Below are 25,311 nucleotides of genomic sequence, written 5' to 3'. Positions count from 1 at the left end.
TGAACATTTTGTGAGGGTTTAGGGTTACAGCACTTTTTCTTCTCATTTCTGTTTTTCCTCTTTCTCTCTGAAGCTCTGTCGCGTTTGCATCTTAGACACAGAAGTCTCTTTCGCTGTTGCTTTCTGATGTTCTGCCTTTGGTGGCTCAGACATTCCAGCCGCTATCTCTGCCTCGCCTGACTCGCCAGTAAGCTGGTAACCGTGTGATTTAGCTCAGCGGCTCCTAAAGGTTCCCCTATTGAGTCCGTTTTATCTGTTGCGCTTTCCCCCGAGATGATAATGATCTCCATTGTGTTATAAAGTTTGTCTCTCCTTTATTTGATCTCATGGTGACCTAGAGGAATGAAACTGTAGGAATGAGTTATGGCCTTGCACCTGCTCACAAATCCTGTGAAAATCAGCCCTCTGTTCCTTCTTGATTGAACTGCTAAGTGTTTGTGACAGCTTTGTTGTCATATGGAGACATTGATCGCACCTGCCTGCTGCCATGGATCATAGTGTTTGTGATTAATTTAAACACACATGAAAAAACGTACAGCAAACAGACTTTGCTGAACATTTTTAGGACACTCAAAGTAATGGAAGAGATTTATATTTGACGCTGCCAATACCCGCTTAATTCATCAGCCTCCCATCATTCGACCAGATTCACTTTTAAGTCCTCCCTCACTTTCCTGTGATTTACAGAGGCCACAACAGTAATAACTAATTCATTCAGCGTTCTGTATGGGAAGACATGAATAAAGATCAAGTTGATCTTAGAAATGAGACAGTTTTTATTAAGCTTGTTTTGAGACTTTCTCATCCATCATCACGTTGGTGTATTTGCATATTTCATATGCGTGTGTTGTTACAGCAGAGTCTCATTACATCTTTGGTGATGTGTTTGCTGAATAAGACTCCAATAAATCCCGTTATCTAGACCTTCATTTCTACTCATTAAAATCTACTTTTTGCTACTTCGAACGTGTCTTGTGTGCAGCATATTAAGTTTAAAACAAGTATGCAAAACATAAATAGAAATATGTGCTTTTATAAGTACACTTTTTCCAGTTAAAATAACGCTGACATTCATTTCCTTTTCCTACTTTGTGTGCTTTCCCATCCTTCCTCTACTTTGTGGCACTATAGTGCGGAGGCGGTGACGTTGAACGACTGCCTGCAGCTGTCTTACCTGCCATCCAAGAGGAACCACATGCTGCTGCTTTATCCCAGAGAGATCCTCATCCTGGACCTGGAGCTCAGCCAGACGGTCGGTGTGGTGGCCATCGAGCGCTCCGGGGTGCCCTTTGTTCAGGTGAGGCACTGCATACGTGTACAGCAAAATCTGTGTAACGAGGATCTCGGTAAAGCTTCATCATGAAATCATAAGACTGAAAAGAGTTAACCTAGTAGTAGCCGATGGCAAGAATTTTTCAAGGTCAGAATTCGGTTAGCTCTCGGCCCTTTTTCTAACAGTTCGGAAAGTGATGGAGAGACATTCCTGCGGTGCATTTGGAAGTTATATGCAATGACAACTTGCAAAATGTTTGCACTGACGTCTGTGGCTTCATTCAGACTGCAGGAAAAAGTAGCCCAAATCAGATTTTTTTTTTTTTTTTACATGTGTGACTGACATAGACTGTATATATAGATGGAAGACAAAATATCTCGGATACAGGAGCTACCGTCCTGAAATTTTGACGGTAGGCGACGTCAATAAATAAATAAATATAGGCCTAGCCTATGTTGTGATAGAAACGATAAATATATATGATGGATATTTTTATATGATTTTGATAATGTATATCGTCATATTGCCCAGCCCTAGATGAAAGAACGGCTGTGCTGTCTCACTCTAACATGCTTCATACATCACCATCTTCCCTTCCCTCAAACGAACCCGGTGCACAGTTTCTGCTTCTATTACGTTGCTCGAAAGGCTTTACCAAAACCTGTCTTTTTTTATGGATGATTCTTCCAGGAAGCCAATTCCACCTGCCGTGAATGATAAAGTTCTCTACTTTTCTTCCTCCCTCTCAGTGCTCACCTCATCAAGGTCTGATGGCTGCACAGTAGGGCCGTGCAGTCTTTAGCTACAGCAAAAAATCTCACCAGCCTACATATTGTCTGACTCCTAGTTCCTTTCTATCGTCCCGTTCAGCAGCACCGGTGACCTTTTAGGAGCCAATTCCCTTCTTTTGGAGTCTGGATTTGTAATTGGAAATTGATGACCGCTGTGGGGGTGTTAGATAGAGGATTTGTCACGGCTTCAGAGCCAGTAATGGAACAGAAACGGTCTCTTAATTTCGCTCTGTTCACTCCGCTTTCACTCCCGACTCTGTGTCTGTCTGTGAACAGATGACCATAGTGGTGGCTTGTCATTACACTGAGTAGATCTCATGTGGTGGTTCTACTCTATTTGAGCCATAATATGGTCTTTGAAATACATAACCTTGAAAGTTATGCACATGCATGGACCAGCTTACTGTTCCTCAGTTTATCACTACAGTCAGTTGACCTTTCTGTGTGCGTGCAATTGTTTTCTGTTCTATATTTTATTGCCCTTCCATAAATCATACTTATTTTGTGTTGTCAGGGATCTTCATTTAATAAATGAATCCGTGGTTAAACAGTACAAAGGTGGAGAACAAGCCTTTGTAGTCAAGGAGTAAGTCCTAAAGTCACAGAGCAGGAGTAGAGAGGTATTACTCAGCCGCCCAGGCTCTGTCCGGCCAACGCCTCCCTCCTCTAAGTGTTATAAAGTGCTTGTCACACAGCCAATTTGCATGACTGATGACACCGCTTCAGCAAAAGTCCAGGCTGGAGTGTAGAAGCTCCAAGAGCCAAGGAAAGACAGGGACTTGTAGACACATCTATACTACACACTGTCAGATTTGGCACCTACACTATGTACACAGAGCTGCCCATTTATCAGGTACACGTTCAGTAGCTGAACACCTAATGCTATCCATGGGGGGCTGGGGATCTGGCTTTAAAATGATCAGTTGAAAAACAACAACAAAGATGAAGCTCAAAATTTAAAAATGATAAATGAAAAATGCCTTATAATTACTAAAACCATAGAACCATAATGCCCTATTAAACTCAAAATCCGTTCCAGTTTGAAATTTAAAAAATATACTGAGCATTGTAACTATTTTCACCTTATTGATGTTGCTTAGTACAATCGATCTTGTACGCACAAGCATCTCAAAAAGGATGTCTTCAGCTTGTTTCATCCATTGAGAGTGCATTGAGCCAGAGTACTGTCATTATCACATGTGCTCAGTTGTTAACATAATGACTGATAATGTTTTTATTCCATCTAGAGCTGAAACATTTAATCGATTAGCCGAAAAATTAATCGGCAGCTATTTTGACACAATGGAACTTTTCAATTAAAATCATTAAACATCCCTTGCCTCCAGCTTCTCCAATTTGAGCATTTATTATTAAAATTATATTATTATATTATTTTATTATTGTAAATTGAATGTCTTTGGGTTTTGGACTTTTGGTTGGACAAAAGAAGCAATATGAAGGCGTCAACTTGGGCGTTAAGAAATTGTGATGAACATTTTCCACTATTGTCGGACATTTTTTATAGACCAAACGTTTAATCGATTATTTTTAAAAAAAATTAATCAATAAAAAAGATTCTTTAGGGCTGTTACCGAATCAGAATTTTTTGATTCGACTCGTATTTGACTGTTCAATCCAAAGATTTGACTGTTCGTTATTTGGGTTTTTCTTCATGTAGACTATCTGGCAATCGGAAAATTCATTGGCCTGAGTTTCAGTGATGATTTCGATCACATAAACATAGTCAAATGCAGTCTGCTACAGTTTCATAATGAACCACAAACATTTTTACACTTCTCATCCGTTGGGGCCTGCACAGTCTGACAGGGGATTCAGCAAACCACCCAACCCGTGTTGAAACACGGACCCCGTCTTGTTTACCGTGCTCGGGTTTGACTTTTTTTCTGGGTCATCATCACCATTCATATCTATATATATATAGATATATCTATATCTATATCTATATCTATAGATATAGATATAGATATAGATATAGATATAGATCTATATCTATATCTATATCTATATCTATGTATAGATATAGATATATATACACAACCAATGTGTTTATTGTTAATTTGTTTACAAGAGCACAAAGTTCTTTATAGATCTAGCCTCTTAAATAAAACGACGGCTCAACTTCAAGAATTTAAAGGCGACTGAGGGGTTACTGTCTCTCACCCCTAAAATAGTTGTTACTTGCAGCGCTAATTTTATCCATCTGTGATGAGTAACAAATAGAAGTTAACTACTCTTGTTTTTTTTTTCAGACTGACATACAGTAAGGTCTAAGCTTGATTCAGCTCAGCTTTTGTTTACATTTGTGTTTGTACTAAAATTACAAGATTACACACACATACACATTTGATGCAGTGCTGAGAACAAGCATAAGTACCACCTGCTCAACGCTAAGTCTTCAAAAGACAGTTGGCAAACTTGATCATGAACACATCGTCACCTGTCTCCCCGACTCTCTCTGTGTTCAGGTGATCCCTTGTGCTCAGCGGGACGCCCTCTACTGTCTCCATGAGAACGGCTGTATCACCCTCCGAGTGTGTCGCTCCACTACCGCTCCAGATGAGGCTGCAGGTATGAAACCTCTTCACAGAGACGTGCACATCCACACACACACACACACACACACACACACACACACACACACACACACACACACACACACACTGCACACGCTGCACTGTACACGCTGCACTGTACTGACTCACAAAGTACTCTCCCTCCTGTGATATCCCCATCATCTATTCAGCCAAACTGCAGTGCAGTCAGAGCCTGCAGCCTGTCTCTATGCTCCAGTGGGCATTTAGCCTCTCACTGTCTCATTTATCTGGGGCTTAGTGTTATAGGTCAATGAGACTCAACTGTTGCTGAATCTCTCTCTCTCCCTCACTTACTCTCCTTGCTATCTCTTTCATGCTACTCATTTTTCTTTCTTTCCACCATCTCCTTTTGTGAGTCGCTTATTCGCTGATTTCCTGTCTTCTTTTCTTATCTCCTTAAATCCTTCCTCATATCTCTCTACTCTGCTCCTCTTCTTTCCTCTCACACTTACTCAAAAATGGTCTTCGCCGGTGTCTCAATCACACTTTCTCCCGCTCCTATCTACTTCCCCTCTTCTTTCTGCTTCTATTCCCTTTGATTATTAACATCTAATCAATGTCTTCCTCCACGTTTTCTCCTTTATATTTCTTATTTCTATCCCCTTCCCACCAATTTTAACGTCATTTACTTTTATCTCCCGCAATATTTCTTTCTTTTCCACTCCCCCCATCCTCTCATACTGTCTCTCCCCACCTTTTTACCACTCTTATCTCCTTCTGTGTCTCTACTTTCTTCCCTCAGACCCCGACCAGAATGTCTACGAGCTCATGTACGACCTGCGTTCTCAGTGCGATGCCATCCGAGTCACCAAAACAGTCCGGCCATATCGCATGGTTATCTGCCCCGTCAACGAAAACAACGCCGCACTAATGGTCAGCGACGGGAGAGCCATGCTGTGGGAGCTCAAAGCCCACACCGGCAAAACTGTCGTCAATCCTAGGTACACACACACACACACACACAGATAATTCTGCAAAGCTACATTCCCTTTTTTAGGTGAAGGCTGAAATAGCAGGGAATGGTAATGGTTTAAAGTTTGAATACTTTGTAAAGTGACTTAAACTGACTTTAAATGTCATAATCCTCTGACCTAAATTTAGTGTTCAGTGACTAGCGCAGGTAGGGGGTGCACAGAGTTTAGCTATCATTGATGAGCCCTGCTTCCCTTTGATGGAGCACTCCCTTGCTGCTGTCGAGGAGACAGTTTTGTATTTCTCTCTGAAGTTGGCTTCCTGTGTGAGGCACGGAGAGGTTTGTCTGCCTGTGAGCAGCAGAAACCTGAATTTATTTTGGGCAAACGAGGAATCTTGGGATGAGGGATGGCATGCTTTTGCTTTTTTGCCACTTTGTGTGATGAATTATCTTATTAGTCTTGTTTGAATTGATTTGCTCTGAAGTTTCAGACAGATGGGCTTTCTATTTCAGGACTATTGAAATGATGGTTGTCTCTCGCACTACACTACATTGATAATCTGACGCTTCCTCGTGATTGTTTCAACATTCTTGTACTCGGTGTTCCCAGACAAGTCCTGTAAAGATGGCTTAGCCCAGGTTTGATATGCTGACATGATTTATAACTCCTGTTACATTCTCTTTGTGAGGTGCTGGCGTCACGTTGTGCCAAGCATGTAGAGATAAATTAAAAAGAGTTATTCAGCGTGGAACATCTCACTCTGCTGTACCTGCTCAATTATAGGTCAAGCCCTGAGCGTATAAGCTCAATCACCGTTTACAGCAGTCATGAAAAATATTTTTTCCAGCAATCATCTCTTCTTTTTATTGAGCAGCATCTAATCAATACAATGAATCAGTAGACATGTCATCCTCTGTGAATGCTGCCGTCTCCCTCTGGTTCAGTCATTTATTAAAAGGCGGATCACATTCATCACTCGCACAAGCAATATTAATTTATCACTCTCCACTTCACTTGGTTTCAATAACGGCTGTGAGCCATGCTTTCAAAATGTATTTAATTAATAATCTCTGTCCCCCTCTTTGTCAGTTCTGGGCTTTCGCCGCTCTACACACCCGTGTCCTTCTGTGGATCTCCGCTGGGTCCAAACCAGAAAAGGATTCAGGATCTGTCTCTCAACAGCATGATCGGTACGACTGCACACATCACTGTCATCTAGCAAGCACCTGACATGTTGGGGTACTTTGGGCACCTCAGGGGTCTGAGAAATGAAGCCAATGAGGAGGTGCCTTAAACGTGCATTCTTTCTAATAGCCAGCAGGGGGCGACTCCTCTGGTTGCAAAAAGAAGTCTGATTGTATAGAAGTCTATGAGAAAATGAGCCTACTTCTCACTTGATTTATTACCTCAGTAAACATTGTAAACATGAGTTTATGGTCTCAATCACTAGTTTCAAGTCTTCTTCAATACAGCATGATGTTCATTTAGTAAATTATGGTTCCATTTAGAGTCAAATAGACCATAAAGCAGGGTATGCTTTAGGGCGTGGCTACCTTCTGATTGAAAAAATCGTTACCACGGCGTTGTCCGGTCTGGGAGTTGTCCGTGTTTTCGTCTTAGATCTTTAACCCTTTTACAGTGCATTTTCAGTTCATTGAAGTTAATTGTAACATTTTGGTCTCCTAAAAATGTCTTATTCAGCGTTCGGTTGTACTTAGCTCCACCCTCTCGTGTCACTTCTGGTTGCAAAAAGACCAAGACGGCGACAATACTGTACTCGAGGCTTCCACAAACCAATGGGTGACGTCACGGTGACTACTTCCACTTTTTATATACAGTCTGTGGTTGGGGTCTACAATGTCACCATGTTTGGTGGTTCCAAGGCAAAATGTCCCATATATTGGGTAGAAAATGAATACACCTTCAAAGTTTTTATGTCTTGTTGTATCGCTGTCTGTACATTTCATGCATTATAGAGGAACTTTTTTTTGCCCTTACTCAAAGTATACAACCATATGAAATAGTGCATTAAATAAACAAAACTGAAAATTCTTAATTTTTTGGGTAGCTCTGCACAAGGTTGGCCGACCTGGATTTGTTCCTTGTAGAACTGTTCGAGAGGTTTGTTGGTTTCCGCTGATGGACAACGACCTTCGTCATTCCACAGCTTTTCTTTGGGACTAAGGTCAGGGCTGTGACTTGGCCACTGCAGAACATCCACCTTGTTTCTTTGCGAGCCGCTCCATGTTAGCTTTGGCCTTACCTCCGACCCATTTTCAGTGTTTTTGCAGACCTCTTCAGGTTATTGCAATTCTTTATTTTTAATTCATGTTAGGAAATATTTATATTTTGTTTTTCACTTTGAAATGGCTAAGTATTGAGTTTAGATTAGTAAGAAAAATAAAGAGATTTATTATATTTTAATTCAACATAATCTGAAAATTGTTCAAGAGGGTGTATTCATTTTTCTATCCGCAGTATATCCCTTCTTCTTTCTTCATCCTCCATAGAAGGATGGCTTTCATTTTTGAAAGAAAATGTGAAAACTAAAAAGAAAGAAGGAGACATATCTGTGTGTGAGTCTGTGTACATGTACAGTATGTGTGAGTGTGCACCAGGCCCTCTTATATCTTTTATTGTACCTCGGGTTGTTGTGTAGTGCCTCGGGGCACCCGATCCCTTTATGCTTTATTGTGTGGCTGCTGGTTTCTCCTCTGCGCACTACACAGGCCAGCGTTCTTCCCCCGTCTGAGCGGCTCTGCATAAAGAGTCCCATGGGTGCTTGGCCCTTCCTCTCTTTCACTTTTATCTGTTTACCATCTCATCCTTTTGCTTATGATGTGTTTCCATCTCTCTCTCTCTCTCTCTCCTCCCTGTTGATTTAGAACAGAGGTGCCTGTCAAAAGATGAATGTAGGTATAAAATAGTAATGAGATGCAGGATTCTTTTTCTTTTGTTCTTTTTTTTTTACATTTGTCAGTTGTGTTCAATGAGAGTCAAACTGCCAGTGAGCCAAGGTCCTTTGGGAGGTGCAGCAGCAGTAGTAGTTAAAGCCGTCTCACCCCTCACACACACACACACACACACACACACACACACACACACACACACACACACAGATTGGAGCCAGCTACTGCCTGGAGGAATATCTCTGTCTAACAGTTGCTGACTAAAGCTCTTGTTATGAGGGAACGTCACTGGCCGGCAGTTTGCTAACATTTTATGAAAAGCAAGCTCGTTGTTAAAATTTGATGCTGATAGGCTGACACCAGTAGGGCAAACTGATCATCGCTAGAAAACTATTTGCATATTTTCATTTGCTGCACATGGCACTCTGATGTATGTATGTTTTTTTTTTTTTTTTATTGATGTATTGGTTTGTTTGGAATTATGCCCTCATCTAATTTTATTATATCTTCAAGCAGCGATGGACGCTCATTTAGAGAGACATTAAATTCCCAATGTAAAGAAGGCTATTATGGTGCATGAAATGAAAACCAAATGGATTTCTCGATCAGTACCAATTATAACTTCAAGGCATTTGCACCATCAGAGGTGCCCTATAGCTCTGCAGCAAATACACAAAAGGAGATGATTGCCCATTTACAACGAATAAAATGTAGTCATTAACTGTCTGGATGGGGAAAAGCATTGCCATCAAATCCTTGCCTCAGTAAAAAATCTTTGAAAAGTTTTTTAAACTATTAAAGGACCTGGGGCTTATATTTATGCTGAAACTGTTACATTTTATGACTGCCCGGTATTAGAAGCATAACATAAGTATTTAAAGCATATAATAATGACTGGGTTGAATTCCTGGTTCAATTATGTGATAATGTGAAATGATAAGACTGTGGAATCGTTTGCTTAATACGTCACAATACAGGATCAATAAGAAGGTTTGAAGAAAATTGGTTGAAAGATATATTGTTAAAACCAAAGTTACGAAGATATATTCAAATCAAGCACAATTATGGCACTGAATCTTATAGCAAACTTATCAAGGAGTCAAGAGTTGCATAGTCAAGAACAGGAATCCTTCCTCTGGCCCTTGAAGTCGGTAGATTTTAAAACATCCAACAGGTTGTGCGAAGTATGCGAGTTAGGAGAATTTGAAAATGAATCACATTTTCTTTTGTATTGTCCGCACTATGAAGAGTTAAGAACTTCTATTTTAAATGAAATGTCTCTTCAAAATCCCGAAATGTTTTGGTGCTCGGATGACGACAAAATGGAATGGTTATTTAATTTGAGTGCTCATAAGTTGGCTACTTTTGTTTCTCAAACTTGGAAAAAAACGCCAGTGTGGTTTCTTTGTTTAGTATTATTTGTAATTCATACAGCTGACGTTAAAGATCAAAGTAATCACGCTACAGATATTGACCGTCATCTTTTCTTGTAAAATGTCCGGTGTAATCGGTAACAACGGTGTTGTCACATGTTTATTAAATTTCCTCATCGTCACATCCCTAATATATACAGCCTCATCTGGAGCCGTAGCAGGAGCGACTTATCAATAATTGATGTAGTTGCTGTCGGTACGTCGGGTGGATTCAGTTGATACTGTAGTTTGGTAGTTTTGCTTCATTTGCTCGTGTTTGATTTTGTCTGACATCTTTGTGTTTGTAACACATAGTGCTCCAGGTATGCCTGCCAGCTCTCAAAAATGTCTGATTGCGCTCTGTTGAAATGGTGTAAAGTATTCCTAATGCACATTTTTGCAAACATGTGAACCACGTACTGTCACAGACAAATAAACTGTTGCAGTTTTAATGAGATATCCACGGTATGGATGGGTGCTTCAGAGTAGCTGTCTAAATCCTGTCCAAACCTTTACAGACCGAAACTACTCCACAGATATTATACAACATACTGTATTAAAGAGCCATTAACGTAAAGTCACGTTTGCTTAATGCAGACTTTTTCAGCTGCCAGACTTATCATTTAAATTGGATCAGCTTGACTAATTTTGTGTATGCCTAAATATTATATTGGTCACAGTTGTATCAACACATACACATTAAAGGACTTGGATCAGGGTCAAACAATCTAATAGGACAATCCTAATTGGAGCTTCAATCCCATGCTAGATTTACTGTGTTTAATATTAATAAATTGCTTCATTAATTAAGTAGCAAATGTTGTGGTTATATCTCCAGGCCAGACCTTGATAGCTGGTGAGGCTCTACCTCTATCATCCAACCAGCAAGAGGTTCAGTTGAAGTTCCTGCTGACTGGCCTGCTGTCTGGTCTGCCGCTGCCACCATTCGCCCTCCGCATGTGTCCACCTCTTACCACCAAAAACATCAACCACTACCAACCCCTGCTGGCTACAGGTACGTTATAATGCACCACTGACACACATGCACATGCACAACACTACAAAACTCACTGAATAGCAAGGCACTACCACTGGCAGGGTTCTCTTCCCAAACAGAAGATCTTCTACACTCCCACAGAGAAAGTACTGCAGAGTATTCTGAAATATAACGAATGGTAAGAGCGTGTCACATCGGGGCTTCTCAAAGTCCGGATCAAGGTCTGCTTTTAAATGTAGTTTTCTGTGTGTTGTTTTGTTTCATCATGCTTTGTTGCTGTTTCAGAGTAGAACCAGTTGCATCAGTGCTGCAGTTCATGGAGAAATGAACTGCTTTTATATTTGTGTTACTTTTCTCTGCAACAGTGACAACAAATAGTTTTACTGAACATTAGTAAATGTTTCATGAATGCAGTGTGTGGCTCATTTAGATTAATGACTATTATATCTAAAAATACTGAACAGATTGCAGGAAAAAAATTCATTCGCTTTCCGGTTGCGAAGCAAATTCATCTTCAGATTCTTGCGGAGTTCAACTTGGGTGAACTTTCAGGCGACTATCGTCTCGGCAGGCGACGGTCGCTCACCTGCATTCGCACATGTGTGACCATGCATACACTTTTGGAATTGCAACCTTTTGAATTGGATTCAGCTTTGGTTACCATGGAAACCATCAGTGCATCTGTCAAACCTCTCTGACTCTGATGTTCGTGAAGACGTCCATTAACCTGCAAGGGTTGATTAATCTTCATTCACACATTAACGGTAAGAAAAAACAAGATTTCTTCAGCTGTTTCATTTTTTATTTAATGGTCTATAGTTCAGAGGAGGATTCTTCACGAAAACTTAAATCCTGACAAACAGTGTTTGGCTAAATAGATAGAGAACTCAGGAACAAACCATAAGTTTACTGTAAGTTTGGTCAGTCATTACACTATAAAACTTAGTTTGGTATTTAGTAGACTCAACTGATAAGTTTATTCGTTCTGTAAATAGCTAATTGGTCCTGTTGTGAAGTGAAGGCCCTTTCTCTTCACAAGTATAGACTGGAATAGCCACACTTAAATTATTTTATTGTTCACATTAATATTTTAAAAATAAAGTTTGTTCATTTTTAAGCTGCAGTTATTTAAAATTGCCTCTAACTGGATTAACATTATAACATATCTTTCTTATGGCTACTTAGTAGTAATTATTTTGTAAAGAATTAATTTTTCAAAATAAAAGATATGTTTATTTATTCATGTGTTTGGACAATAAGTCTTATCATAGGTGCTGTTATTGTTGCAGATGGAGGAATATATGGTAGAAAAGAAGAGTAACATGAGCAGCAAAATAACTTCATCGGCAAAGGTAAGTTACTTTAATATTTAAGCCACTCCTCAGTCAGTAGTAATGTGTAAATCAGTTGCTAGGAAACATCTGAAGTTTTTTTTTTATTTTGAGGTGGTGTACATTTTTTCACTTCTTGTATACAGTCTATGGCAGCAACCTGTTGATTTTTTGTATTTAGTTATACATAAATATTCACTTATTAATTACTTAACTTATAACTAAACTGCTGATGTAACCAGCTCCTGTTTGGGAGGAACCACTATCTGACAGGCTGATATTGGGCCAAAGAAGTCCCTCAACTACTTTGAGCTTCCTGGCTAGCTATTTGCACAAACTACCAGTTACTACCTACTTACAGGGATGACCTCCCACTGCTCACATTATAACAGCATCATTAAAATGAAAATCTAATTTTCAGCTCAAAGCACAGCTGAGCCTTTGTATAATAACTTGTCCTTTATTCAGGCATCACCCTTAGACACATTTTTTCTCCATTAGTGGTAGAAATATCAAAGGCAAATAAATTGTAAAAAATAGTGGCAAACTGCATAACACTCAGAAAAGCTGCAAATTTATAAAGTTTAGGCCAGACAACAAAACCCTGAGGAATCCTTGGATCCTTCAGTGTGATTAGGCTTTATGGTATAAGAACCAGAATGCATTTTCAGGTTTCATTGTATAGAAAATAGAAGACTTGACAATAGAAACCCCCTCAATTTTTCACTTTTGACATGTCCAATTCTTACTTGTATTAGGAAACCCCTTCCTGTGGAATCAGGAAGGGGTTTACCATTTAATATTGTTTTACACGCTTGTGACTGTCTCATCCATTTGTCTTTTTGCTTTATAGAAACAGATCTGCAAAAACCCAGATAGACCTCATGATGAGGGTGAGGAGCGTATTAATGGAGGACAGCTGGATCAACATCAGCCTACCTGCACTCTAGGGAGACAACACCGCTGTGACCAGTGTGGGAAAGGTTGCTGTCACTTCCTGATCTCGAAGATTCATGAGCGTATGCACGCTGGTGAAAAGCCTTACGTCTTTGACCAGTGTGGGAAACGTTGCTGTCACTTACTGATCTCGAAGATTCTTGAGCGTATGCACGCTGGTGAAAAGCCTTACATCTGTGACCAGTGTGGGAAACGTTTCTGTCGCTACGTGATCTTGAAGATTCATCAGCGTGTTCACATTGAAGAAAGCCCTTACATCTGTGACGAGTGTGGGAGGGGTTTCATGCACTTGTGCTCTTACAAGGCTCATCAGCGTATCCACACTGGAGAAAAGCATCATCAGTGCACTAACACAGTTTAGAAAGTATATTTGAATTGTATTAAACAATTGGCTGTTAAAAGATGACGTGTGGATTATGAAAGTTGTCATGAAACTGTCTCAATAATCTTCATATGCATGCAACTTATATATTTATATTTATATATATATTTATATATATTATAAACGCTTCAGTAACGTTACATTACTGCTTCCAGTTCATGGATCACTGGTCGGTCTGTCTGTTGATATGGCATTTAAAAAGTCATACTCTCATAACACATTTTCCTTCCACATTTTCACATCATCGACATTACAATTTAAGTTACATCTTTACAAAACATTTGCTTCCGTAAGTCATCAGATAAGAGCTGGCTAGCGTTAGTTATTGGTAGCTAATCCTCGATCAAAGCTAATGTTAGCTTATAGATCTTCCTGTCTAACGTAATATTGAAATTTACAATATATGTCTGATATCGTAAACAATAAAGCTGATGTCATGTCTTGGGATTTGGAACAATAACGTTAACTCAGCATTATTTAGCAAACTTTTTTTATTAAACGCTATCTTAAGTTACTTTAGGTGCGCTTATATTTTATATTATATTATATTATATAGGGACGTCTCCACACGTATTAACTGTACAGCACTTTAGTAAATGAACTTGCTCACTTCTTCCCACTAACAAAAAATATAATACTTATATATGTAATATTTGAATAGATGAAGCATGTATAGTTATTCTGTATGGGCGGCTGTGGCTCAGAGGGTAGAAGGTTGGTGGTTCGATCCCCGGCTGCTCCGGGTCACATGTCGATGTGTCCTTGAGCAAGACACTTAACCCCAAATTGCTCCCGAAGGCATAGCCATCGGTGTGTGAATGAGTATTTAGATTAGATCCTGATGGGCAAAGTTGGCACCTTAGTAGCCTCTGCCATCAGTGTATGAATGTGTGTGTGAATGGGTGAATACTGACATGTAGTGTAAAGCGCTTTGAGTGGTTGGAAGACTAGAAAAGCGCTATATAAATGCAAGTCCATTTACCATTTATGAAAGCTCTACACCAATACTTTGCGTGTTTTTGGTGGTGTATGTGTCTGTGGCCAGATCTGGTTCTGAATGTGGGATATATTTCTATATATCTGTCATGGTTGTGAATTATCTGTTTGTTTGTTTGTTTGTTTGTAGCATGTACTCTGTCTCAGTGGTTGTCATTCCTCATGCCATCTCTGTAACAACCACAGATTTGGGGGTTGAGAATAAAAAGCTTGTCTGGTTTGATTTATGAAATGTTGCTGCCCAGTGATGAGGGCACAAAACATCCAGCGAGTGAGGAGTACTTTGGAGGGCACAGGGCTGGATGATTGTGCAGCTGCAGTTACATATTTTTAATCGCTTGCATGTCCAGGCCCTTTATCAATGTGCATCTGTGGTTTGGGTCTGAAAAATACGACATAATAAGCACTGGAAATGAATAGCAGCAGAGCAAGACGTTAATCATTGGTTCATCACGAAACAGGAAATTAACAGCTACTGATATGAAGGCAGGCCTTTACCTCAGGACAGCGACACAGTTATCTAATATATTCATCCGTATGCTCTGCCTAAGGGACCCGTCAAAGTGAATAAATCTTTTCCAAGTCTCCAGTATTACTCCATGTAGGTTTTAATTTAAATTTTGCCTTTAGATGGTGTCTTTTAATATTGTTTGTAGTCCAATTAATTTAAGCTGTTTAGGTTGCCATAAAACATGTACGGAGTTGCAAATTGCTCTTAAACTTACTGACACTTTTGTTGAACTCTCTTGGCACATCGAATGAAAAGCACACATCATTATGTCTGAATATACAAATCACTGCTGTGAATCAACTCTTTGAGACAGGAAAGTGAGTAAGTGGCAGTCAATCAAGTCTGACTCTGCGGTCTCCAATGATGCAAAATGTAGAGACTTAATCAGAAATATCAGCCTCTGTTATTACTCCCCAACGACGGCTGCTAGACGAGAGAGAGAGGCAGTGAGAGTTTTGATTTATTTTTTTTAGATCAGCATAGCCATTTTCTTCAAAAGCTACCCTATCTTCTCCACAGTAATGATGCATAATATTATAAAAGTCTCAATTTGAATGGGAAATTAAGAGCAGAAGCGTGTTTGTAATGTGTCTGTTTTTGTCTTTTCTGTCGCTTTATGTGTGTGTATATCTGTGTGCGCCCACTGTTGCCTGGGCACCAGATTTCATTTAAGACGAACGCAGGCGTACTGCTGTTCTCTTCCCAACGCAGCAAACCTTCAGTTTAGTTGTCAAGCTGAAAAATAGGTTACGTTCAGTCCCCTGACATAGCCCACATAAATTAATCATACCTCAAAGATACATTGCCTCCCACAGACGAGCAGATGAATAATAACACCTTCAACCATACACATCTTCCACCCATTTGCACTGGGTCTCTTTGTCACTTTGATATGTGCATCACGTCCACATTGGTGAGGACACCGACATCTCTGAGGTTAAGTTAAGTTCTAAAAGGCCTAAAAGGATGACCACTGCTGTTCTCCATCTGTTATGGGTTTTCCTCAGATGAGTTTTTGTTGAAGTGGCATCTCTACCTACAAAAAACAAGTACCACCATTCTTTCAAAAACACTTTTCAATCACAGATTTTATTTTTTTTTCCCCAATCAGTGAATGAATTTTGGAGCAGAGGGCAGTAGGAGCCCATCACGCCGCAGATGGTGCGGGGTTGTCTTGGCACAGCTGGTTCCCAGTGGCGTTCTGAATCTAAAACTAGAACATGGCGATTGAGTTTTCTATGCACATCGTTTGTCAGGTCCCCATAGTCAACTTGAGTCAAGTAGTTAAACAGTCTCTAGCTGCGTTATTGAATTTTGCCTTTTGCTCCACTTCCTGTGAGCTGGCTCGTGAATAGTAAGTTTAGGGGACTGGATAATTACATTGGGGATTTAGATGGAGGGCACATCTCTGCTGAAAGGTGGAGGCGATGTAAGTATGTTTAATTAAAATGGTATCTTGAGGCGAGTATATTTCATTTCTAGCCAATTTCTTGTGGAATGATATACAGACGTAGGCAAAATCGTTGGTACCCTTCCGTTAAAGAAAGAAAAACCAACAATGGTCACTGAAATAACTTGAAACTGACAAAAGTAATAATAAATAAAAATTCACTGAAAATTAACTAATGAAAATCAGATATTGTTTTTGAATTATGGTTCAGCAGAATCATTTAAAAAAACAAACTAATGAAACTGGCCTAGACAAAAATGATGGTACCCTTAACTTAATATTTTGTTGCACAACCTTTTGAGGCAATCACTGCAATCAAGTGATTTCTGTAACTCTCAATGAGACTTCTGCACCTGTCGACAGGTATGTTGGCCCACTCCTCGTGAGCAAACTGCTCCAGCTGTCTCAGGTTTGAAGGGTGCCTTCTCCAGACTGCATGTTTCAGCTCCTTCCACAGATGTTCAATAGGATTTAGATCAGGGCTCATAGAAGGCCACTTCAGAATAGTCCAATGTTTTGTTCTTAGCCATTCTTGGGTGTTTTTAGCTGTGTTTTGGGTCATTATCCTGTTTGAGGACCCATGACCTGCAACTGAGACCAAGCTTTCTGACACTGGGCAGCACATTTCGCTCCAGAATGCCTTGATAGTCTTGAGATTTCATTGCACCCTGCACAGATTCAAGACACCCTGTGCCAGATGCAACAAAGCAGCCCCATAACATAACCGAGCCTCCTCCATGTTTCACATTAGGTACAGTGTTCTTTTCTTTGGATGCTTCATCTCTTCGTCTGTGAACATAGAGCTGATGTGACTTGCCAAAAAGCTCCAGTTTTGTCTCATCTGTCCAAAGGACATTCTCCCAGAAGCTTTGTGGCTTGTCAATATGCATTTTGGAAAATTCCAGTCTCGCTTTTTTATGATTTGGTGTCCTCCTCGGTTGTCTTCCATTAAGTCCACTTTGGCTCAAACAGTGACGGATGGTGCGATCTGACACTGATGTACCTTGACCTTGGAGTTCACCTCTAATCTCTTTGGAAGTTGTTCTGGGCTCTTTGGTTACCATTCGTATTATCCGTCTCTTCAATATGTCATCAATTTTCCTCTTGCGGCCACGTCCAGGGAGGTTGGCTACAGTCCCATGGACCTTAAACTTCTGAATAATATGTGCAGCTGTAGTCACAGGAACATCAAGCTGCTTGGAGATGGTCTTATAGCCTTTACCTTTAACATGAAGGTCTATAATGTTCTTTCTAATCTCCTGAGACAACTCTCTCCTTAGCTTTCTGTGGTCCATGTTCAGTGTGGTACACACCATGATACCAAACAGCACAGTGACTACTTTTCACCCTTTAAATAGGCAGACTGACTGATTACAAGTTTGAAGATACCTGTGATGCTATTTACAGGACACACCTTAGTTTAACATGTCCCTATGGTCACATTATTTTACATCTTTTCTAGGGCTACCATCATTTTTTGTCCAGGTCAGTTTCATTAGTTTGTTTTTTAAAATGATTCTGTTGAACCACAATTCAAAAACAATGTCTGATTTTCATTTGTTCATTTTCAGTAAATTTTTATTTATTATTACTTTTGTCAGTTTCAAGTTATTTCAGTGACCATTGTGGGTTTTTCTCTCTTTAACGGAAGGGTACCAACAACTTTGCCTACGTCTGTATATACTATTGCAACACGGTAGAAGTTACAATAACATTAGAAATTGCCACATTTGGAGTCTAATACTTAGTCTCACTGCCATGCTTTATAAATTGAATACATTCCTGGTTTACAATTGCAATTGTCACTTCCTCAGTAATAATGCCAAGGCTGGTACTGTGACAGGTGTTCTGGCAGGCGTTGGCATCTGTCACCTCTCTTGTTTACCAAGAGCCAGAGAATACACCTGATCATTAAATCCAGAGCGATCCATAGATGAGTGCTCGGCAGATACAGCTCAGCCTCTTTCTTCCAGCCTCTGTTCCAGTCCGCATGAGGTTTCTCCCTAATGTGTAGTTGAGTTAAAAGTGGGACTCACTGAGTCTCAGTGATGCGACACCAGTCAGAGGAACAGCGAAGGGAAACTGAGTTTTTACACCTTCCACTAGGTGCAAATAAAGCTTGAGATGAGCTCACTGCTGATGGTGTGAAAGCACTGGGGGTTGAAATTGCCAGCCACCGTTTCATTACAGTTAGACAGAAGGCAGGGTTTCCCGTCTCCGTTTTCTCTATTTCCGTCTCTCACTCTCCCCCTCTCAGTCTTTCGTGCTCCTTGCCTCCAAAGGGAAGGTTACAGAAGCTGTGCAACCAACCTAGCTACCCAGAAGCAACTCTGTCTGGTCTCCTGTCTAAAAGGCTGTAATCTTTGTGAGACCTGACAGCTCCATTAGAGGTAGTTGCAAGGCCCAGAGCCTTCCTTTTCAGTGACATGTACACAAACACCGACGATCCGACATCCATTCCTAATCATCTGAGGGTGGCATGCCTAATTTATTAATCCGTGCTCGCCCGACAGCTACTCTTTGCTGCATTGTGTGGATCTGCAAAATGAAATAGCATAAAGAGTGGAATAAAGTATTAACACAGGAAAAACATAAATGCATCAATTGCAAAATGTGAAAATTCAACACCTGATAAGAAGTCAAATACTGTTATGAAGTCAGCTACTGAGGCATGCACCTCAAAAAGCAACACAATTCTCAGATGGACTGACACTCATTCTCAGCTCCAGTGGCCTGTCAAAGGGAATATCATATCAATAGGTTTGTAGTCCACAAAGGAGTCTATTCAAAGCTTCCAGAGTACACATTATCCTCTGCCACCACATACTTTATTTGTAAAGTTTGTTAACTGAGGATAGTCCAGCTCTCTAATCGGCTGTGCTTGGTGCTGAAACATTTAGGATTGGTATCAAATTTCATTTTAATGCACAAAATGCAACAAAAACATTTCTATCATTTTGACAAAGATCAAATCATTTGATCATTATTATGAAGCTGATATGAACTTTTACTATAGTGTGGTTAGCCATGATCCAGTTTAAAGCATGTATGCTAAAATGTGTTGTTAACATTGGCCAAGCTTAAAGGACTAGTTTGACCTTTTTGGAAATACACATACTCGCTTTCTTGTCAAAAGTTAGATATGAAGATCAATCCTACTCTCATTTCTGTAAGGTCAATATGAACTTACAGCCAGCAGTCGGATAGCTTAGCTTAGTATAAAGACTGTAAACGGGGGGAACAGCAAGTCTTGCTCTATCCAAAGGTATGCTCACTAATACATTTCTTGGCAGGTAGCAGTGACTTCCTTCAGTGTTGTCATTACGGTGACTTTGCCAGACAACAAGCACAAACACGGGAGTCACTGCCAAGGAAAAGTGCAGCACAAAACCCCTTGTGAAACCACAACTTTAAGTTTTTACACTCACGTTTTTGATACAGATTAAACAAACAAGATATGTTCCTGATCATGTTAATTTGTGAACTTCGTAGGTAGGCAGGTTTTGTTACCTTTGGACAGAGCCAGGCTAGCTGTTTCCCCTTGTTTCCAGTCTTTACACTAAGCTGTGTTAACTGAAATGCAGTTTTTTAGAACTTGATTTATTACCAAACCAGTTTTGCTAGTTTAAAACCGCAAAAATGCTTTGACACTAGCCAGAGGCCATTTTCTATTTGCTGTCATATCCGTCCCAGAATCAAACTATCAACGATTTTCATCTCTCACCTCACCAGACCGTATGGAGGGGCAGCATCTTTTGGATCATCTTGATTAAAGTAAGCAAATGTTGGCTGTGAGGCAACTCAGGGACAGAAGTATCTATGTTTATCTCCACCCACCCACTTCCTGTATGCCTGACATCTATCAGCTGCACAGGGGGCAGGATGGGAAGACACACACGCACACACACACAGATGCCTATGCGGCACTGCCTATCACCACCTCCAGATGTTGTGTCAGCATGTGGTCGTCTCGCTGACGCTCAGTACAGACTGAGTTCTTTGCAGAAGGACTGGGTCAGCCTAGGTCCAATCACACTCCCACTGGATAATTATAGAAATAAATGTGCTCCTGCACCTGCCTGTGTTCACCACAAACATACAAAAAATAAATCCCCCAAATCTTGTTAAACACTTTCAAAGCATCATGAAAATAGCCTTTTGATTTGCTTTCACATCTGCTGCAGAACAGCTGTTTTTTTTTTGCAATCCTCCAGAATTGAGTAATTATTTTAATTGCTGCTTCTTTCAGCTTTCTTGCTTAGGTCATAACCTCAATTGTTTTGTGCTTTTTGTTTCCCCCTCTAATGTAAATTAGCCCATGGCATTCTATAAAACCATGAAAAAGCTTTTGTAATCATCTAAGGGAAATTTCCATAATGTAAATAGGTTTTATGGTTTAAAGCTGAATGTGTAGACAAAGGCTTTTATTACTCGCTTTATTAAAATATAAAAAAGATATCTTAGAAATAATCACCAATACAAATCAGTGCATAATACTTATGATACAAATGCACATAAAAAATGTCCATTAATAAGCAAAACGCAAGCTAAAATGTGACATAATTTGTTCAAATCCCCAGAAGATGCTTCACTATCACTATCACTGATCACTATCAAGATACTCTTGAGCAAGGCACAAAAATGAATTTTCAATCAATTTCAACTCTGAATTTGAAACTTTCCCTACATATGCTGAAAAAGGTTGTAAGTTGATTTTGGAGTTAATTTTAACTTGCAGCATCTTAACTACCTAAAATAACTTTTAAGTAGATTTTGGGTTGATTTTCTGTCATCATCACTTAGTCAAACCTCCTCAGAGTTTCTGATCAAAGTGTCAAATGTCACCTGCAGTATTTAATCAGGTTTGTGGAGGAATGGAGCTGGTGTGATGTTTTCCCGGCGGCAGATGAAACAGTGAAATGTTCTCAGGCTGTGAGCTGAGTGACACAGGGTTTGATGGGCTGTCTCAACACACACCTACTGCAGTGACAGGGAACACATGGGGTGTCTCTCTGATCCTGCTGGAGGGTAGATGTTGCTAAGTTAAGTAACTGTATGCCTTGTGACCTCTTGTCTCTCTGTGTCAGTCTGTCTCATATTTCTTATGCTCTCCTCTTTGTCTCTGTTTCTTCTTCTTCTCAGGCACCAGTAATGGGTCTGTACTGGTCTATAACCTGACCAGTGGTCTTCTCCACAAAGAACTCAGTGTCCACTCTTGTGAAGTCAGGTAAGATTGTTGTTTCTGTGTAGTTAAATGTGCGACCAGGCAGAACATTCCCATGGTCAGCGGTTCAGTTCACACTGGTGAACGTGCAACAGCATGAGCTCATGCACTTTAGATGAAATATCTGTAAAATGACACGTTAGATGAACCCCAGTGGCCAGTCAATCAGCTCGAGGCAGATTGATTTTGTGTTGATTGTTTTCAGGCTCATTAGAGTTGGCGGAGGCAATTGGCAATCACATAATTAGAGTGCTTTGTCAGCTCTTGTGTTCCATAGCCGGCTTTTTATCTGAACATCGGCTGAGTATGGTTGTCTTGACTCGAAGGAATAAAGACGACAACCACAAGAACAAAATGAAAAGAATTCCAACAAACACAGTGGTTAAAGATAATGTCTGCATGATCTTGATTTTTACAAAACAATATCAAAATCACATTTTTAGTTTAGCTTATTTTCATAGAAACACCAAGATGGTAGTAGCGTTGCTATTATATACAAATGAAATCATGAAGGCCACAAATAGAAATGCGTCATGTTGCTAAGTGACAATGTGGTTACCTACGATGTTCAGTGGTGAAAGTAACTGAAAAATCCTGGCACCACAAACTATGTAAACAAGCCAGAGCATATATAAAAAAAAAAGAAAGCTACACAGTCTCAAGGAGCTGACGAAAATACTGCAGAGATGCCTTGGGATGTTTATCCCAACAAGTAACTGAATGGTGAGTTTGTTTCCTGAAGTGTGGGTGAACGCAGAGGGAGCTTAGATGCACTTGAAAAATGGTACCAGCTTTGAGTACCATGCAAATCAATTCATCACAACATCCCAGTAAATGGCATTACAAGGCCTATATTTTACACTCTGTGTGTGTTTGTGTTTATTTGGGGTAGTGAGAAGAAGACGTCGTGTTGAAATTAGTGATGTCCAATGCTGCATATCTACAGTACCCAAAGCTGCTGATGTAACACAGGCCCTGATCACACAGAGTGTGTTTTGCAGGCGGAAAATGTTAGGCGCACCGCACTAACTGTTTGTTGCCCGGTCAGACAAAGCGTTTTTTTATGTTTGCTGCGTCTTTTTTTAATTGTTGCTAGGCAACCAATGAATGAATGCTAACCTTAGCTTAACACAAACCATGAACTGTACACCACCTAATAGTTAAAAGTAGTTTACAGTGTACATTTATGAAAACAACTTAATCGCAAATCTCAAATACTGCACTAAAAAGCTGCATGCAAAATGCTCATTGAAAACATTAGGCCCGCTAAAATGCACTCAGTCTGATCGGGACCCAAGTGAGTAAATGTAGTGTTGTATTTGTCGGTAACAAATAAACTATCACTGCCAATTCACAATACGCCCTTATCACTGCAGCCAATTGAACATGTCATAGCAGGGTAAACACCGGTGTAATTGGTGAAATTAATTATATTCCCGTTCTGTTTAGTGTCACAGCCATTCCTGTGAGCCAGCATGCACAATACCAGAGCCCTAGCACACCTAAATGGAACAGTGCCATAATTAATGTTAGTAATTACACCTGTGACCCATTACCCCTGCAATGACACGTCTAAATGGCTGCTGTGAAAAGTTGTTACTGACCTCCACAAAAGGACAACAACAGAACTTTTAGATCTTGTTTACCAAGTCCTGTTTATACTCTATACACCTTTTCTCACAGAAGACCTTTTGACTCGTGTAACTAATAACATTAATGCAGGACTCTGGTATTGTGCATGCTGGCTCACCGGAACACGTAAGCAGTACAGAGACATCATTAATGTTATTAGTTACACCTGTGTTTTTCCTGCTACGACGATTCTAAATGTCTGCTGGGAGTAAGGTGTATTGATTGGGTGAAATGCATGCTGCATATTAATATAATTTCCATTGTGACTTGGAATAAATTACTTGATTTTTTTTTTTTATGGTGGAAATGGAGCCAAATGTTTCTCTCCTGTAATTTTCCTTTAACCTCGGAGCACTACACCATTCCCTCAAGTCTAAGTAGCTAATTAATGAACCTGTCAGTAACACATCAAAGGGGGCCGTTCAGGGAAAAGCAAAATTCTGTATTAGGAAGCTTTCTTTTGCTGTTCATAAGTAAGCATTTAAAAAGAGAAATTAAAAACAGGAGTGGCAGTAACATATTGAACAGTTGTTGATGGTCGTTTCTAGGAGCAGATGACGTGACTACTAACTCAATTAAGAGCTATTTAGTTAGGAAACTCTATCTCTCAGAATGAAGCTATTAGAAAGATACATGCTAAGTCCACTATTCCTATTTAAGTATTTGTTTCTCTTGTTATCCTGACCAGTGGGCTACCTCCGTGTCTGAGAAGTAAAGTCAGTGCAGAAGTGCCTTAAACTTGCATTCTTTCTAATAGCCAGCAGGGGGCGACTCCTCTGTTTGCAAAAAGAAGTCTGACTATATAGAAGTCTATGAGAAAATGACCTCAGTAAACATGAGTTTATGGTCGCAATTGCTAGTTTCTAGTCTTCTTCAATATAGCATGATGTTCATTTAGTAAATTATGGTTCCATTTAGAGTCAAATAGACCATAAAGCAGGGTCTGCTTTAGGGCGTGGCTACCTTGTGATTAACAGATTGCTATCACGGCGTTGTCCGGTCTGGGAGTTGTCCATGTTTTCAGTTCATGAAAGTTAATTATAACATTTTGGTCGCCTAAAAATGTATTATTCAGCATTCAGTTGTACTTAGCCCAACCCTCTTATGTCACTTCTGGTTGCTAAAAAAACAAGAAAATGCCGAACTCGAGGCTTCCAACGCACCAATAGATGACGTCACAGTGATTACGTCCAGTTTTATACAGTCTATATTCCTGTCCGTGATTGTGAGAAGAATATCTTTATTCTCCAGGATCACAAAAAGTGTTACAATAGTGACAACTGAGAAATTCAAGGGACTGTACATGGTATTCAGTCTCCTGTGGCTATATATGACTATATATGTGCTCAGAAAAAGATATTAAAAAAGCCACCAGTTAATTTAATTTGGTTCTTGTCTTCTACAATTATGGATTAATTTGGTTTTCAGAACTTTGTGATTGGTTACTCATAGCTTTTACTCAACATCACTTTATATAAGAACACCATTCAGTATTTTGCTCATTTAGCAAAATGAATATCAAGTTAGTCTATTTATTCTAATTTGGGCAAAACTGGTCCATTCAAGAATTGTGAATTAAATTAGGTTGTAGTGATGTGCTCTAGCGTTGTTCCGATGTGGTTTTGCTATAAAGATATTAAACTCCTTTTGTCCCGCTGTGCTTGTGCACAATGTATTGGTTAATTATGGTCTGCAGGGCGGGACACACTGAAAAGAGTCAAACTCTGAACGCCGCACCACTTTCTGAGCGCCCCCAAGATGCAACAGCCAAACATCAACAAAGAGCAGCCCTCGCTTCATTAGTTAGTATTCTCTAATGAGCAGCAAAACTATTTCACCAGGTTTAATTAAGCACGAGATTGAATCAATTAATGCTGTTAAGAGATTGATTGGGAGCAAGCACCATCCGTTCAAGCA

The 25,311-nt window shown here is 39.9% G+C and overlaps 1 protein-coding gene and 1 long non-coding RNA gene across 3 annotated transcripts in view; both read left to right on the top strand.

Annotated features, from left to right (window-relative positions):
- The window catches only part of wdr11 (WD repeat domain 11), a 65,585-nt gene that overhangs the window by 8,442 nt on the left and 31,832 nt on the right, over positions 1 to 25,311 (top strand). For both annotated transcript variants that reach the window (XM_074646667.1, XM_074646666.1), the window contains exons 6-11: positions 1,132 to 1,297; positions 4,551 to 4,653; positions 5,422 to 5,620; positions 6,683 to 6,783; positions 10,753 to 10,929; positions 21,681 to 21,765. In XM_074646667.1, the coding sequence (XP_074502768.1) occupies positions 1,132 to 1,297; positions 4,551 to 4,653; positions 5,422 to 5,620; positions 6,683 to 6,783; positions 10,753 to 10,929; positions 21,681 to 21,765 (831 nt within the window). The remainder of the gene's footprint in view (positions 1 to 1,131; positions 1,298 to 4,550; positions 4,654 to 5,421; positions 5,621 to 6,682; positions 6,784 to 10,752; positions 10,930 to 21,680; positions 21,766 to 25,311) is intronic.
- On the top strand, positions 11,548 to 13,650 carry LOC141774224 (uncharacterized). Its single transcript, XR_012595282.1, has 3 exons — positions 11,548 to 11,675; positions 12,201 to 12,263; positions 13,096 to 13,650. It is a non-coding gene; the product is annotated as an uncharacterized LOC141774224 (long non-coding RNA).

Source organism: Sebastes fasciatus, chromosome 9, assembly GCF_043250625.1.
Source record: "Sebastes fasciatus isolate fSebFas1 chromosome 9, fSebFas1.pri, whole genome shotgun sequence".
NCBI lineage: Eukaryota > Metazoa > Chordata > Actinopteri > Perciformes > Sebastidae > Sebastes > Sebastes fasciatus.
The sequence above is the reverse complement of the archived record's forward strand: the minus strand, read 5'-3'. Positions and strand labels throughout refer to the sequence as shown.